This window comes from Epinephelus lanceolatus, chromosome 6 (assembly GCF_041903045.1).
Source record: "Epinephelus lanceolatus isolate andai-2023 chromosome 6, ASM4190304v1, whole genome shotgun sequence".
Classification (NCBI taxonomy): domain Eukaryota; kingdom Metazoa; phylum Chordata; class Actinopteri; order Perciformes; family Serranidae; genus Epinephelus; species Epinephelus lanceolatus.
In genome coordinates, this window is record NC_135739.1 from 28060262 (window position 1) to 28077361 (window position 17100).

The window sequence follows — 17100 nt, forward strand, 5'->3', positions numbered from 1 at the left end:
CTTTAGGATGTGAGTTATTAAATGATAGTTGGAAAATGAACGGCGTTTATAGGGGTAAAAGCATCTGATTTAATTGGAATATTCCTAAATGTTGCTGTGTGTAATGGTAGTTATTTATTTGGCGATCACCGACTCCAGATTATGTAGTTTATTCTGTAATTTATCCATCACACATTCTAACCTACATGCTGAGTAGGCCATTGGCTCATGGCTGCCTATTTTCTGTGCGTTCACTGTGAGTGTGCTGTGCAGTGCTGTGCAGTGTTGAGGGCTGCCTGCATACGGGAGAGGAATATTTAAATGTCTTGTGTTTTAATTGACGCTCGAACTCGAACTGTAAGCTCAGAAACGAGGAACAGCCCCCATCTACCGGCAGCGTCTCCTCTGTCTCCTCTGCACAGTGCGCACAGTCCGGAGCTCCTCAGCTTGCACGCTGCACAGGGATCTCACACACAGCACAGCCGCAGGTAAGGCTATTTTATTTTTCTATATGTATGCTTGGGGAAAAAAATAATATAAGGTTGGATTTTTTATGCAAGCGTGTGAAGCAATGCGCGACAGATCTGATGCATGATAAATACAGTGGCATGGTTGGGGAATATTCGGGATAAACAGGGATGTGGTGGCGCGTAAACACATCAAAACTCTCTCTGCTTATATTTTTATTTACGTAGTGTTGTAATATTTTTTTTTTTTTACCTTCACAATAATCTTAATTATGCGAATACACAGCCTAACACAGGCGTTTGTGAGTGCAATCAAAACCATGCAAGATGAGCACCAGGGGAATATAAAATGACGCTTTTCTTAAAACATACTTAAAACAAGTACTTTTGTTTGCATTATTCGCTGAGATATGAAATTATATTTTGCTTATTTATATGAGAAAAGTCAGTGACCCACTGAGCCACCCTGGGCTTACACGCCATTTTAAACATGTTTGTTAACACTGTTTAGTATTTAACTTTCAAAACGCGTCAAAGCTTTGAGATGGAGCTCAATGCAGAGCAGGACCGAGCAGCCATTATGATGTGTTTTTAAAAGACTTAATTTAGCCGAGCAGGATCAGAAATATTAAATTAGGGCACATCATTCTCAGTAAGCAAACGAAAAAATGACACAGAACCGCCCACATTAATTTGCTTCAATTTATTTAACACCAGTAATGAAATATGATGGGTAACATACATAATTAGGTTGGTTAATTAATAGGGTGTATTAAGAAAACGTTTCGAAATGGAAATTGTGATGTATAAATACAGTAAATGTCACTTTTTGTTTTTTTAAAAGGCGTTATTTTGTGAATCATCTCTGTAGACTTTCTCCAAATATGAACCAAAATCATAAAACAACACCAAACAAAAAAAAAAGGGTCATTAGTGTGTATTTAGTCGCAGGTAATATCCTTAATTAGATGCAATGAAAAGGGAACAAAACAAAACGAAAAACACAAAAGACATGATTCCCTCATGCCTCTTGGTGTTTACTGACACATTGTTAAACCCTCTTCAGTCAAATGAAATGTCACTGCTGGAGGCAACGGGTCAAAACACCGCTCTTTGTCCACATTAACGATATCATCGATGTCTTATTTTTTTTAAAAAAAAAATAACACCATGCACATACTGTATTTGTGTTTTACTGTGTGGTTAAGTCCAGTTTTTAAATCACAAGTCGCCTTTTTTGAATTTCCGGGAAGAGGGAAGGAAAAAAAATCAGCAGACAGATTAAATATCACACAGAGCTGAGTTGATCGGTCCTCTCAGGGTGTCTTTGTCCAGGTGAAATGAAATCCGTGTGTCCTTTTTGGGTCTCTTTTCACCGCTCGGTGGCTCGGTGCTGAGACTCTGACAGTGCGCAAATTAACGTGACGCTTTGCAGAACAGCTGCAGGTCCAGCCCGTCCATGAGGGTCCAAGCCTTGTCTTATAGCGCTGTTATCAAGGGGCCTCCAATTAAAGCCAACACAACTTCATGGTGGGGGGGTGGTAGGGAGAAGGGAGGGAGGATGGAGAGGAGGAGGAGGAGGAGGAGGAGGCTGAGGGGGGTGTACTGCACATGATAATGTAACACGTCTTGAGATGAAGCATCCACACCTGCAAACCCCCCAGAGCCTCGGTAAATCTATTAATGGGACCAGAGCCGAGCCACAAGACTCCAGCCGAGCCAGTGTGTCTATATGGCACAAAAAAAAAAAAAATCTCCAGCCATCGACCTTGCACAGACCAGAGCTCGTTATCCGGCTTTCAGCTGTAAAGGCTCGTGTTGTGTTAGTCAAAATACAGACCTTGAGCTGCCTCGTTTTGGTTTGTTGTCACCATATTTGGCCCGTGCGTTGGACAGTTAAACCATTCAGGCTTATTTGCGTAACAGAGTTTTCACACCCTTTAAAACTGACACGCACATCTTTATTGTAGCTTCCATGGATTATATTAACATACAGGGAACGTGGATTTCTGAAAATAATCCAACAACTGCTGGTGATTTCCCTCCTTATGTATCTGCTTGTTGCATATAAGATAAATAAAATATGTTTCTAGCTGCGATCGAGTCAACTCTCCTGCAGCTTTACAAGAATTTTGGCCTAATTCAAGAGACGGAGAAAAGACAAGGGGCGTGTTAATAGATGCTCGGCAGGGAATAAATCCTGCTTCAGATGAGCATTTAATGGAGGAAAAAAAAGATCTTGCACTGAAAAGATTGTATATATGTTTTAAAAAGCTGCCTCATGGCCTCATCATATTATCTATAGAGATGAAGAAAAATAGATAAACAAGCTGGTGTGTGATGGTGTGATGTGAGTAAATAGGATGTAACGGCGTAGGATGCTTTTATTTTTAAACCAAATCTCATTCAGTTGTGTTAAAAAAAATCCTTGTCTTCCAAATTGTTTAATACAATCTGTCCCCGCCCTCTAGCCTATCACTGATCACTGCCCCGCCCCAAACAATACATTTATGACACACACACGCGCACACACACGCACGCTCTGAGCCTATTATGTTATTTTTAAACAACCAAACACTTGATAAACAGTGAATTAAACCTCCAAATCTGAAGTTTTGAAAATGCAGAAGCTCAAAATTAAACAAATTAAAATGTCTTCATGTAAGAAAATCAGTCATCCTTATTTCTGACCCTTATAATAAAACCCCAGAGGAGTTTATTATACTTTAGGTGGTTATTACTTCTTTAAGACGTGCTAAATAAATAAAATATTTGCACTCAATTTACCCCATAAGCCCATTTCAGCTTTATGCAACTTCTGACTACACTCCAGCATCCTCTCCTGCAAATGGGGGTATAAAAGTAATGAAAATGTCAGTACCATAAAGTAGTGGTCCTTCGCGCAGCCAGAACCGGGAGTTTTTGAGGGAAGAGTGACAGCTCTTTGTTGCTGAATAGAAATCAGCGGCGATGGAGAGAGAGAGAGGGATTGAGGGAGAGACACCGAGCGAGAGAGAGAGAGAGGCAGAGAGAGAGAGGGGAACTCCTCCTACCAAATTATTCAGACTGGGCAGGCTTTGCTCTCTTCACAAATAGGACACGGTGCTCAAATCCAGGCAGTCCCAACCTGACCTCCAAGCACCAAGGAACCCCTGACTGGGATATCGGGAGAGAGAGAGAGAGAGAGAGAGAGAGAGAGAGAGAGAAATCACCAAAAAGAAACAACAACAGAAAAAAAAAACTTTGTGTCATTATTTTTGGCGAGTGTTCACACTGTAGCCCCCTCCCCTCCTCCCTCCCCAACACCACCACCACCACTTCCACACCGGTTTGTCGCGTCATTTGGACTATATATTTTTTCTGGAGGAGAGACATTCACGGGAAGAAGGAAAAAGCTGGTGCACCACCACCACCACCTCCTTCAGTCCCACCCATGTTGTAGTTTCTTCGTTCTTCTTTTTTTCTTCGAGTTGCCTTTGCACTCTGGCGAGGAGGTGATCTGAATCTCTGGGGTTGTGTTGTTGTTGTTTTTTTTGTGTGCGTGCCTCTCTCAGAGCCTCAGAGCCCATTTGGATGCGCTGAGAGAGCGGGGCGCAGCGCTGCAGTACAGTATATGGAAGTTGTGGGCTGCAAGACAGAGGCAGGCAGTTGCACGTTGCGTCCAGGACCGGGAGCCATGCTTTTCCACGGGATCTCCGGGGATCACATCCAAGGGATCATGGAGGAGATGGAGAGAAGGTCGAAAACGGAGTCGCGCCTGGCGAAGGGCATGCAGCTGAACGGGAGAGAGTCGGTAAGAGCCCCGGTTGAGCCGTGTTTGAATTCATGTTAAAACTCGTTTTTAACCGGCGTTAGTGCGTAAAAGTGTGGCGCCGTTAACCTGCAGGAAATGTGCAGTTGTTCTCGGGGTAAGTAGGACACCAGTGAGCAGGAATTATGTGTTTAATTATAATTACATATTATAAGTTAAATTTTAAAAACCAAAATCTCCTTTCTTTTGCATAGTTAATTCCATAATAATGGTTAAAATGTCCTATTATATTAATAGCTGCTACAAAAAAAAAAAAAAAACTAAAAGCAAAAACTGGCTGCAACTTGTTAAATATATTTGAAACACACTCCTGTTGACGTCAAATAAAATATTGTACATTAGAGCAGAAATAGATTTAGCAATTTTAATTCTGGCAATTATATATTTATAAATAACTGATGCCAAAACATGGGGACTTATTAATATTATTTAACAGTTGAGTTTTATTCTTTTAACTGGAAATAATACTACATTTACTATATATTTTTAAACAGGCCTATATTCAGTATTTTAACTGTGTGTTTCTCACCAGAACTGTTACAGATAATTTTTGAATTTAATGTCTACGAATGAAGGGTATTTTAAAGTAATAAAATATTAGGTTAGCAATACGAATGTATTTCTGTCGTTTCTATATTTAGTTAATTTCAGATGTTAACACAGTTGTTTGATAGATGGTGTTTATTTCCTCATGGGGGCCAACAAACACCGAGCATTTGTTTAACAGCGTGTTTAAAGAGCTCCTCAAAAGGCCTTTACTTTATAGATTTAAAAAGTTTGATTTAGTGTCTAGAAAGCTACAAAAGGCCTGTTCCTGTTTTTGTATAATGTATATATATATATATTGCATGAGATTTCCCATCCAGTCTCTAGAAGGATAGTCGCCTTGAGCTTTCCTCTCCTGTCTCTGACGCAGACCATGCCTTCCATGAGCCCGGAGAAGCCTGCTCTGTGTGCCGGCTGTGGCGGCAAGATTTCGGATAGATACTACCTCCTGGCCGTGGACAAACAGTGGCACCTGCGGTGTCTCAAATGCTGTGAATGTAAACTAGCGCTGGAGTCGGAGCTAACGTGTTTTGCCAAGGATGGGAGTATCTATTGCAAAGAGGATTACTACAGGTAAGAAAAATTAAGGTTACACATTTATAGCCTTACAAAAGGAAAATATTTGTCTCCGTGTCACGCACACACGCACGCGCGTACACCCACGCAAAGCTGCTGGCTTTGTAGGAAAATTAATTTTAAACTCTTTTTGGGGAAAACAAAACACAGGCATTATCATGAACCTTAATTCAACAGGCTCCGGTTGCTCATCTGGAATAATGTTGAAGCTTTTTGCTCCAATTAGGCCTCATTCTTGTCTGAATAGAATCATAGCAGTCTCCCAGGGGCCCTGCATGCTGTTAATAGGGAATAAGTTATGATATGAAATTTTGACTTTTATTCGCCTGTGGTTGAGATGTAATAGTTTCCATGACTCTGGGTGTAATATAAAGTGCATGAGCTTGTATTAGTCAGCCCCAGAACAAAGGAGAGCATCGGTGTAGCCTACATTTGGAACATGTTTGTTAAAAAGTAACCTATATTAGTGGGTTGTATAGTGGCCTAACATGCCTGAGTATGGAAATAACACATTAAAATGATGTTATAGGTAAGGTATGTTAATAATATTTAACATGCATGCACAGGCCATGGTGATATTTATAATGCACGATAATAAGAAGATAACCAATTAGGCTGTCTCAACATTACCTGTAGCCTTTTTTGTTTAATGTTAGCCACACTGCCAATAGGTTATTAATAGTAGGTTTTATCACTGAGACTGTCGACTGAGTTTTTGCTTATTTAATAGGGAAAATATTCCCACATAAAAAATATTTTTACACCAAACAAAATGTGGCCTATTAACCAGCCGTCACCCAGTTGTAGGCCAGATGTGGCCATATTAAATCAGGATGTAAACCCAGTGTATGGGCCTGTTACACACTGAAGCTGTGTCAGATACACACACACACACTTCTGTCACTGAGATGCACGACACACACCTGGTCATCTTATTTTAGCCCATGTCTTTGTGTTTGTCCCATTTGGTCTCTATGTATGAGGAGTCTTGACGATTTGTCTGTTCCAGAAGGTTCTCAGTGCAGAGGTGCGCGCGCTGCCACCTCGGGATATCGGCCTCGGAGATGGTGATGCGGGCGCGCGACTCCGTGTACCACCTGAGCTGCTTCACGTGCACCACTTGCAACAAGACGCTGACCACTGGCGACCACTTCGGCATGAAGGACAGCCTGGTGTACTGCCGGCTCCACTTCGAGACGCTGGTGCAGGGACCGGACTACCACCAGCAGCTCAACTTCGCCGAGCTGGCGGCCAAGGGCGGCGGCCTCACCCTACCCTACTTCAACGGCACCGGGACGGCGCAGAAGGGAAGGCCGCGCAAGAGGAAGAGCCCGGCGATGGGGATAGATATACCCAGCTACAACACAGGTGAGACAGCGTGCTGCTTACAGAGAGGCCTCACACCCAGTCAAGGACACACAAACCACACACACATTAGAAAACCATTTGTAAATAGCCAGCTTGAGTTTTTTGTTTTTAGTTTTGGTGCAAAACGTAACCTTTAATAGTCTGCCTTATACACTTGAAGGGGCAGTGAAACCTACAGCTAAAACACACCGAGCTTTTTAATTAACTGCATTCTACACTAAACTATTCCTCATGTATGTTAAATCCTTGTGGAGCTCAATGAAACACCCTGGACCATAGTTTGGGAACATTTTACTGCATTGTGATTTATTCTCCACGAAAATCTACATGCTCCTCCAATTTAGCTGACCAAAGTGTCGTCGTATTAATTTAATTTTAATGTTTTAAAATAGGGCATTACAGATTATTAAAATGAAGTAAAAATCATTCACACATAAATAAGAAAATAAAATAATATATAATGAATGAAACAAAATGAATATTTGGGTAGATTTTCATTTTACGCAGAAGACGCAGGGTTCTCAGTCCAGACGGTTCCTTAACGCCCCATCTTTCACCTCACATTTCTGACAGGAATACATCCCTCCTGCAGGCTATGCTAATATAGGTGAGCATTGCCTGCGCGTAACGGCGCACGCAGCCCTGGGCTAATTGATCCGCAGCTTTCTGTCCACGCGTCTCCAACGCATCGTGTTTGCGCTTTAAACTGTGGCGTGTGTTGCGCGGAGAGTGATCGAAATTTGACCTCGCCGTTAACGTGCACATCGAGTTTTATAATTAACACTAGATTAGTATAGGTCAAAATAAATGTGTGGAATGGGTGTGAATGGGGGGCATGAAGTTCGGGAGTGTTGCGTAAAAAGCGTGGCCAAAATCACTGATTTGACTTTGACTTTTGTTGGAAGACAACAAATCTGTAATCACAGTCAACACTGAGCAACTGTTAAATGTAGATTTCATCTAAAATCTTGCATTGACTCGCTGAATGTTGGAACCCGACCCCCACCACCCCCCTGCAGCGTCCCCATTTTGTTGTCGCTTTCTGCGAATTAGTGCGCGCTTGAGAAAGTTTGTCATTGTGCGCCAAGTTTCCTCTGTTCCCGGTGAATAGGGAGGAATAAGGGTAATCTGCGCGTTAATTGTTCTCCGTTAATTGAAGGTGACGTTGGAATCCATGGCCTCCTGCGCGGCGGTCAGCACAGTTCTCAGGGACACAGCAGCGCCGTGCAGAGGGGCCTGCTGCAGGGAGAGGCCCCTGGCTCCAAACACACACAACACTGTACAGTCAGCGCTGCGGCTGAATTGGCTTTGGTTTGTTATTCGTAAACATAATTCCAAGAGATTATGCAAATCCTAAAGTTCTCATGGATGCCTTAATAGGAAAATAACTGTAGTAGCACTGTGATTTTTTTTCTTTAATAGCAGGATACTGCAACAAAGTGTTAAAATAAAAATATGAAATATAAAATATAATGCAGCCACAACAGATAAAAAAAAATCACACAAAAGAAAATCCCACAGAGAAAGACATAAAATATTGTAAGATGTCCCTGTGAGCTCATTATTAAGCAGCACAGACACAGTAAAGGTCCCAGTGGGAATATTATATTTTTCATTTGGGATATTTAAATAGAATAGAAAAGAACGAAGTAGAATAGAATAATGCTCTGATTTAAAAAGAGGCTTACTGGCTTCTTTAGGCTTAAGTGACACACCTCTTTTGGCCGTTTTGGAAATGTAAACGTGCTAATATTATATTACAAATTTAAGACCTTATAACATTCAAATTTAAACTAAAATAATTTAACAAAAAAATTTAATTAAATTAGGGAACAACCTAAAGATTTTCATATTTTCATTTTTCCCAAAGTGCTCTATTTGCTGCCTTGCTCAGGGTTAATGCATCACTCTGCACATCAGGAGCCTCAATATTCATGACAAATAGGATGAGGTTTTGTTTGAGGTTTTGTTTCTGCTTTAGCGAGCACATTCATGTTTGTTTTCACCAGGGAAAGGTGTGGGTCTACTGAGTATTCCACACCACTCTGTAAAGTTTGGTTTTGTTTGGATATAGAGACCCCTAGTGGGTAATATCTAGTGAAACACAACCCAATGAAGGCTTGAACAGAAGAACATAGATGTCAGTGATTGTCATGTTAAAGGTTCAAATAAGTGTCACAAGAAAAAATCTGATATTGAAATAAAAAACATAATTCACGACATAACACATTATGCCACACATATAAAATCCTATAGTGTGATGAAGCTGTTTCTGCCTTATTTAAACTGATTTGTAATTTAACTCAATAATTAATTTCAGAGAAAGTGTTTGCACTGCATCCTTATGATGAAATGATGGTGTAAGCTATTTGATATTTTATCATCCACTGAGCAAAACAACGGGTCAGCATTTCGGTTACAAGGAGACAAGAAATCAATATAAGCTACTATATAATTTAGAAATCCTATGCTCCTTCTTTGGTGCCCAGACTTCCTCTCCTTTTGCACCAAAGCAAGAGATGAGATCTTAATAAATACTAGACTCTATAAAAAATATAAATAAACAATTGATCATCATTTTGATTGCAGTCATGTAAATGCTCAACCATCAGTCACAAGCTAATTTAACCTGCAAGTATTTATTTGGCATTGGAATTTTCTCTGTCCTCACACTATAAAAGTATACAAACATGTTATTTACAATGCAATATGATACTGAAAGAAAGTGTTTAGATTTTTTTTTCTTAATGCACTGATGAATGTTTCAGCAGCACTGTAATTTAATTTAGTGGATACGTTTTAATATTTCATCGTCTTTAAGTATTTTACACATACAGTACAAAGCAACTGACAAATGGGGCTCATTAGGACTATTAGTCTCTGCAAACACAAGCAGAAATCATTTAGCCTGGTCCCAGCGCATGCTTAAAATACATCATTTTGCTTTATAAAAAATATATCTAAAAGCAGACTGTGTAAAAACCACAATAGTCCCAATGTCTAATGCGTTACAGTAATTTTAGTTCAGTAAGTGTAATGAGTTTCTTGACTGTCAGTTGTCTGCATATTCTAATTTACTGTTATAAATATGCCAAACCTTTATTATTTAACATAATGCCAAATGATAGATCTGTTAAATAGCAAGTCAGTGGGAATACAAGAACTTTCTACAATCAAATCCACATGTGATAGTGTAAATCTGCTTAATTGTGTATTTTCTTTCCCTGCAAATCTGGACCATGTCACAAAATATTCAGTTTAATAATGAGCCTTAAAACCTGTGTAACACTTTAGTAACACAATTAGTGACCATTGCAAAAAATCATATTCAAGCAGTTTTCTGATTTGAATATCATCTTAATACTAGAGGAGTGATTTTCTTTATTACCACTGACTTGTCACTTCTTTGTCAATTGATGAGCACAGTGAAAATTAATTCAGACACAATGAATTTAAAGGTTTTAGAAACCCAAATGAAAATGTTTTGCAGTTGTTTCCTTTGGACTGTAATGTACCCTCTGTGCTCCCAGGCTGTAATGAGAACGACACCGATCACTTGGACCGGGACCAGCAGGCCTACGCTCCAACACAGAAGACCAAACGCATGCGGACCTCCTTCAAGCACCATCAGCTGCGGACAATGAAATCCTACTTTGCCATCAACCACAACCCAGATGCCAAGGACTTAAAGCAGCTGGCCCAGAAAACAGGCCTCACTAAGAGAGTTCTACAGGTAAGCAGAAAGTCATTCTTCTTACTGATCTGATTACCCCCACATCTGTGTCTGCACCCCCACTCCTCCTCCATGTCCCTCTCATTTCACACCAATATTATCATTGAAGTCATCTTTTTGATTTGTTTGTTTGTTTGGTCCATTTAGTCATTAGATGTATATCCAGGGGTTTTTATTAGAAATCTTGCAGATTCCTAAATGTTTTGTTTGTTTTGGGAAAGAGAGGAGAAAAGTCGTTCATAAGCGTAGAAGCTTAAGTGTAAAACTGCAGCTGATATTATTAATAATGGGAGTGCACATGTTCTTTTTTATCTGTGAAACAGACAAGGGTGTAATTCAGCTCTCACAGATAAAAAATTAAAAGGATAGGATTATTGTTTTGATTTTGCTATTAAAATCCACATTCTTGCATTCAGTGTTCAGGAGCTAACTGGTTCATTGTTATCTGCCCCTTAAGATCAAAATAATGTGACAATTGCCATATCAAGATTTATATTCACAAGGCAAGGGCAAGTGGATACAGTAATAGCTGTGGTAACTTGATATGTAAACGACTGTACAAATGATTTGATACTTTCTTTTTTAAAAATTAATCTTAAACACAAAAAGTAAAAGCCACACTGGGATTGGTTTGCAGGTTTGGTTCCAAAACGCAAGAGCCAAATTCAGAAGGAACGTTTTGCGACAGGAGAATGGAGGTGTTGATAAGGCTGATGGCACCTCACTCCCTCCACCCTCATCTGACAGTGGGGCCCTGACCCCCCCCTCCAGCGCGGCCACACTAACAGACCTGACAAACCCCTCTATCACTGTAGTGACCTCCGTCACCTCTAGTTTGGACAGCCATGATTCGGGGAGCCCTTCGCAAACTACCTTGACAAACCTTTTCTAACAAGCTATCCCTAGCAGACTGATTTTTTTTTTATCTGATTTTATTATGTTTTTTTTTTTTTTTTTTTTTTTTTTTTTAATTTTTATTTTTATTTTATTTCTTCAATTTGCATTTTATTTTTTTAAGTGACACCTTTAAATCTACCAGAGACAGCTCCCTGGAACAGAAAGTGCTGTACTGTGTACACAAACAAGAACAACAAGAGCAAGAACAGCAGCGACCACATTAAAACACAAGGAAATCATTTTAATGTGTAGCATTTGAAACCGCATGGCAGCCGTGTCTGTAATCGACTTACAGTATGCTGAGATTGATTTTGGACAGGATATTTTTGAAGCTGACGGCATTAGAAAATTGTCATGGATCCCACAATTCATCGGAAAAAACCCAACAACTTAACTTGAAGCTTGTCTGGAAACCTAGATTTTGACTTGATTTGACTTTATTTGTACATTTGTATTGAATTATGATCAAATGAGCCCTTCCTAATTTATGCTTAATTGGTAAATTTTAAAATAATATGAATATTTTGCCCTCAGAAACCTGTATATGTATGCACTGTGTTCGCACTATCCAATTTAAAGATTTTTTTCTTTCTGTTTTGGAATCATTTGGGAAATAAACTTGTAGAATGTTCTGTATATGGGTAACTCCAGAAAACAGGCTTTAATTATTTCCGAATGTTTCAGTCTTTGAGACTGAGTTGGATGGAATCAGACATTGAGATATCTCACAGAGCTACATGTCTAAATTGCATAATAAGCACCTAACCATCGCTGCTTATACGGCAGGTAGATGCTGAAACCACACACATTTTTGTCTTGATTCGCAGACCTACTGTGATAAAGAGAAAGAAGCTAATTCCACAATCTGTACAGTGGTAACTGTTCAACATGTAATGCAGTCACATTGATAGAAATGGTTGGGTAATTAGAAATCAGCAGGAGAAATTTGGATTGGAGAACAGTTTATGCACGCTGTTGCAATCGATTGTTTTCTTGACAGAGCACTTTTTCAGATTTGTTGGCCTCATAGATTAACCATAGTCAAGTGGATGAATCCTAGGAAACATATCCATAGACCCACAGCTAAACCCAATTGCACAGTGACAATATACTGCCCAGTGAAAAGTGCATTATTGTTTTTATCATGTTGCTCAGGGTAACAATGTGATTTTAAAAAGGGAAAAGGAGTAAGGGGGGTGAGAAATTCAGTGGTTGCAACGTTGCAGACTAGATTTGTAGAGCTGACATGAACATTCAAATGACCTCAGATAGGTGGAGTCGTAAGAGGCAGCCAGTGGGAAATCATTGTCCATGTGTTCTCCTTTTTGGCCATATTTATACTTTCTTTAATGACACTTGCCACTGAACAGACCAAAAACATGTTTCTTCTGGCTGAAAGATAGAGAGAAAAGAAAGACAGAGCAAAATCTTCAATGGAGTTGATACATTTCATTGTGAGCGTCACAATTTGTTCTATTGTAGAACAAAGTGGTACTCTAGATCTACTTAATGAAGTAGATGCCTAACTCAGTTCTACTATGTGCCTTATGCTATAACTTGGGAGAAAGTTTGTGAAATTCAGGATATATGTGTTCTTTGTTAACTGATTCACATCCTTTTGACGCCTCACTAGTTTTGTACTGTTTTGCATCTTATTTCCGAAGATCTTTTTATGGTGTATCCTGTTAAAAAGGGGGCAGCGATGTCATAGAAAGCATTTGTGCACTCTTTCAGATATAGTTGGGTAATCCAAGAAACCTTATATATTGATCTTCGTGTTAATAGTTGAGTACAGTAAGTGTTCTATCAAGATTGTCCATGTTTCCCTGTTTCTTGATAAAGATGGTGTATAGAAACTATTTCCCCTTAAATATTTATGGACCAAACGGTTGTTATATATCTTATTAAATTTGTGTGAATAAAAAAATACTTTGCTTTAAATGGGTTTTATTTTTCATTACACTTGCCATTTTTTTGTGTTCTATCTTGAATACAGTTTTCGTTTTTTATCACATCAACAAACGAGAAAGCATTCAGTTCCTAATGACCAGTTTAAACGTCCTCATTTTTGCCTCCATTTTTAATTTCTATTTCCTATTTTATGATGTTTATGGTTTTTAACGTAATGCCCCATGGATTTGCATCTAAACCCTGCAGTCAAAAATATGAAGTTGCTTTTTAATGCATGAACATGGCTTTAAAATTTAAATCAGAGGAATGCTGCAAAGCATATATTGATATCTATCTCTATACATATATAGTATATATTTATGCATAACATATTGGTAAACCTAAAATGAAGTAAGAGTAAATGCAGACCTCGTAAAGCCAGGTTGCTCTGTAGTTAATATATTCTTACTCTATCATTTCTTTCAGGGAGAACAAATCTTGGGGCATTACAGCCATACATCCCGACGTTTGAAAATTCCCTAAAGTATTAACAGAAGGGGAAAACTTTGATGGGAATTCCTCACCATTGAAGACAAAGACAATATTAGGATAAGATGATAGCATATTGAGAACAAATAAACAACCAACATAAAACCTGTTTTAGTTGCAAATGTACAACAGACGATTTTTTAAATCAAAAGTTTGTCCTGAATGTTTGAATCCATCAACGGAGGAGACCCCACAATGTATGATATTTATGATATCAATGTGAAAAAAAAATCTGTATTGGAATGGTAAATGCACAAAACTGATGATAAAATGTATTGTAACATAGTAAAACAAAAAAAACAAAAAACTCACAGAAAGGCACAGGATGTGATTAAAAGACAGCAGGCATCCAACATGACAACAGTGTGAAACACAGACGGTATGGATGTTATTGGTACGAACACACACACACGCACACACACACTAGACACAACCTTTCTCCCACTGCCTTGCTCCTATGTAAGCACAATATACACATTCCCACAATCTTTGTTCTCCAACACACACACACACACACACACACACACACACACACACACACTGTTACACACACACAGACACACGAATGCACACACGCTGCTGCCCCCATGCACCCCACCCAAGAATCAGCTTGCTAAATAGAAGTTTTCTTTTGTCACAAGTGTCATTTCGTAAACACATGGCCTCCTTGAAACTCGGCAGCAGGATGCCCATCAAATATGATGAGTGTATGAAGAGGACTGCAGAGCTGGAGCTTTGCCATCTGGCTGTACCGAGGGAAGGAAGTGAAAAAAACAAAGCAGATAAAGAAGAGATTCTCATTTTGCATGCGCCTCATCATCTTGTTAACATTTTCCTTGAGATGTATATTATTTCCTTTGATTCATTGTATGATTCATTGTCAGCTGCAAAATAAAGCGTATGAAAATGATGTCCCTGATGCCCATATAGTACCTCACGGTGGAAAAACACTCCTATAGATTATACTACAGCTGCCATTTTTTTTACTATTTATGGTATAAAACAATGCTTTTCAGTTCTATTTCACTCAAATTTAAAGTACAGTCACATTTGCACACAAACATGTGTTTGTAATAAAGGCTAAAAACAGTCAAGCAACGTTCTATTGGCCAGTTTGATTAACGCTGCAAAAGATGGACGACGTAATAAACTGTGCCATAGACAAAAACATGATTGCTTGACTTAGTTTGGCAGTCTCATTACTTAGTATGAGTGCTGGGTATGTAATGTAAAGAAGGTGTGCTGTGGAAAGAGAAAAAAGCAAAAGAAAGAAAGAGACTGAAGCCACATGGGGACCAGTAAACAGGCTGGTGTTGAATTCCAACAATGTGGGAAATAGCAAACACTTCAGTCAGTCCAAGAGGAAACCTCAGTCGCTGGGGTGCCTGTGCGCTGTGGCAGCAGGGCCCTGTGTTCCCCAGGTCTGATGGGAGGACGGTGGGCGGGTTGACACCACAGAGCTACAGGAAGCAGGGGCTGGAGCAGAAAACACAAACAAACACAGCCAGCCCCGCTCAGTTTTTGGAGCTGCGAGATGAAAATTCTGGACAACGTCATGGCCCTGTGTTGACAAGAATTTCAGGGGTTTGCTGCGGGGCTGCTGGTGACTGGAATGCATCTTATCGGTAACATTTGTGTGTGTGTGTGTGTGTGTGTGTGTATGCAATGCCTGATCAGCCACCTTCTTGCCAATAGGACTGCTTCAACTGATTCCAGGTATGTTTCTTTATTTCCAAAAATATACGGAAGAACAGAAAGATTAAAAAAAAAATACATCCCCTTGTGACTATATTACATTTAAGCATTTGCGCACCACATGTCTCTTTGGTCCTTTAAAGTGGAAATAGACATGTTTTTTTGCTTTAACTTATCATGATGAAGTAAATGCTGATTGCACAATAGTATGGCAATAGAATAATGACATCATCAGCGTATAGATCGGTTCTCTATGAGCCTTTCTTTTGCCATGCAATTCTGTCTGCAAGCAGGTACGATCTCCTGGGAAAATGACGATGTGATTATGACACAAAGGAAGTGTGTCAGCCATTGTGTAGCCATAACTAGAAGAGTTTAGCACTGTTGTTTTCCCTGGTAGCTATCGGTAGCTAGCCCAAGTCTTCATAAGTGTAGATTTCGGGTTGTTTAATAGTTATAACGTGCATTTGTTGCCTGTAATAAAAACATAAAGGTAGCAGAATACTTTTATTTTGAGAAAATTAAAGACATTATATCATAAATTAAATCAGAAAATGCACAAATTGGTGCTTAAGAATTCACCAACATGAAGAAAATTGAATGCATGATGCTCAAAATTTCCTGGCAATGGATTCCCAAACCATCTATTTCAGTGTTAAAACAATCCTACACCCTTGCAAGTTGTCAACGTGTGTGAATGTAAGTTACCTGCAATTGCAATGGTGAAAATGAACTGTTTTAGTTGTTAGGTTCTGAGGGAAACAGACAGCAATCTGGTCAAACGTGGTCTCTTTCCACTTTAATTTACTGTAAAAACCACAACGAATAATGAAATACATCTAATTTCAACCCGTGACCCTTACTGTTGCATTAATCTCAGTGTCAGAGGATAAATACGGCGTTGTCTGTCTGCGCAGAGACCTCAACAGGTAAGAAAGGAGGGCTTCTGCCAGCTGACATCCTCCTCCACCTCTCTTATCTCCTCCCCTTGTTAAATGACAGCCTCTGTGTACTATGACTCTACAAAAACAATGCTGACAGGGATCTATGTTCTCTGTCAAACAAGCAGCTTGTTCATGAAGCTCGGGTGACTCTGATGTATGTGACACTTAAAAAATAAAGAGAAAGATCAAAATGCTCAAACATACTAGTTTAAAGCTGCCTGTATAACTAAAAATATACACTACTGCATTCATGGACAGCAGGTTTTTTGTTTAATTCAACTCACTGACAGCTGGTGTGGAAAAGGTAAACACACACACACACACACACACACACACACACACACACATCAGTATTTTATATGTACCAGCAAGGACCAAGTAAATTACACTTACAATGGGTTCATGCCAGTTCATCAGGGTTTTAAAACCTGCTCAAACCTGTGACATTTGCCACTGAGGCCTGTCTGTTTGGTCAGCTCTGCCTGAAAAAGAGTGTTACATATAAAGGTCAAACTACAAGGACAAACACTTTACTCTGCCTGTCATCACAAACAAATATTAGGGGAAATCTCCAGTGTCCATTAATCATGTTGACATCAGATCACATCACCGTGTGACAGCCATATAAAACAAACTAATAACACA

General features: G+C 39.4%; 1 protein-coding gene across 5 annotated transcripts; it reads left to right on the forward strand.

Moving 5' to 3' along the window:
• Positions 1-328: 328 nt before the first annotated feature.
• Positions 329-14726, forward strand: lhx9 (LIM homeobox 9). 5 transcript variants are annotated; one of them, XM_033622066.2, is made up of 6 exons: positions 329-467; positions 4001-4239; positions 5174-5376; positions 6389-6747; positions 10278-10480; positions 11118-11488. In XM_033622066.2, the coding sequence occupies exons 2-6, from the start codon at positions 4060-4062 to the stop codon at positions 11370-11372; spliced, it is 1200 nt and encodes a 399-aa protein (XP_033477957.1). In that variant the 5' UTR covers positions 329-467; positions 4001-4059; the 3' UTR covers positions 11373-11488. The 5 variants fall into 5 exon arrangements, with proteins under 5 accessions (XP_033477957.1, XP_033477960.1, XP_078025027.1 ...); XM_033622069.2 differs by lacking the exons at positions 329-467; positions 11118-11488 and adding an exon at positions 13754-14726 and having other exon boundaries at positions 3613-4239; XM_078168901.1 differs by lacking the exons at positions 329-467; positions 11118-11488 and adding an exon at positions 13754-14726 and having other exon boundaries at positions 3768-4239; positions 6392-6747.
• The last annotated feature ends 2374 nt before the right edge of the window (positions 14727-17100 follow it).

Coding starts and splice junctions, on each gene's coding strand:
- lhx9 (XM_033622066.2), top strand. CDS start 4,060: ATGGAAGTTGTGGGCTGCAAGACAGAGGCAGGCAGTTGCACGTTGCGT. Junction 5,377..6,388: donor TGCAAAGAGGATTACTACAG/GTAAGAAAAATT, acceptor TGTCTGTTCCAG/AAGGTTCTCAGTGCAGAGGT. Junction 6,748..10,277: donor TATACCCAGCTACAACACAG/GTGAGACAGCGT, acceptor CTGTGCTCCCAG/GCTGTAATGAGAACGACACC.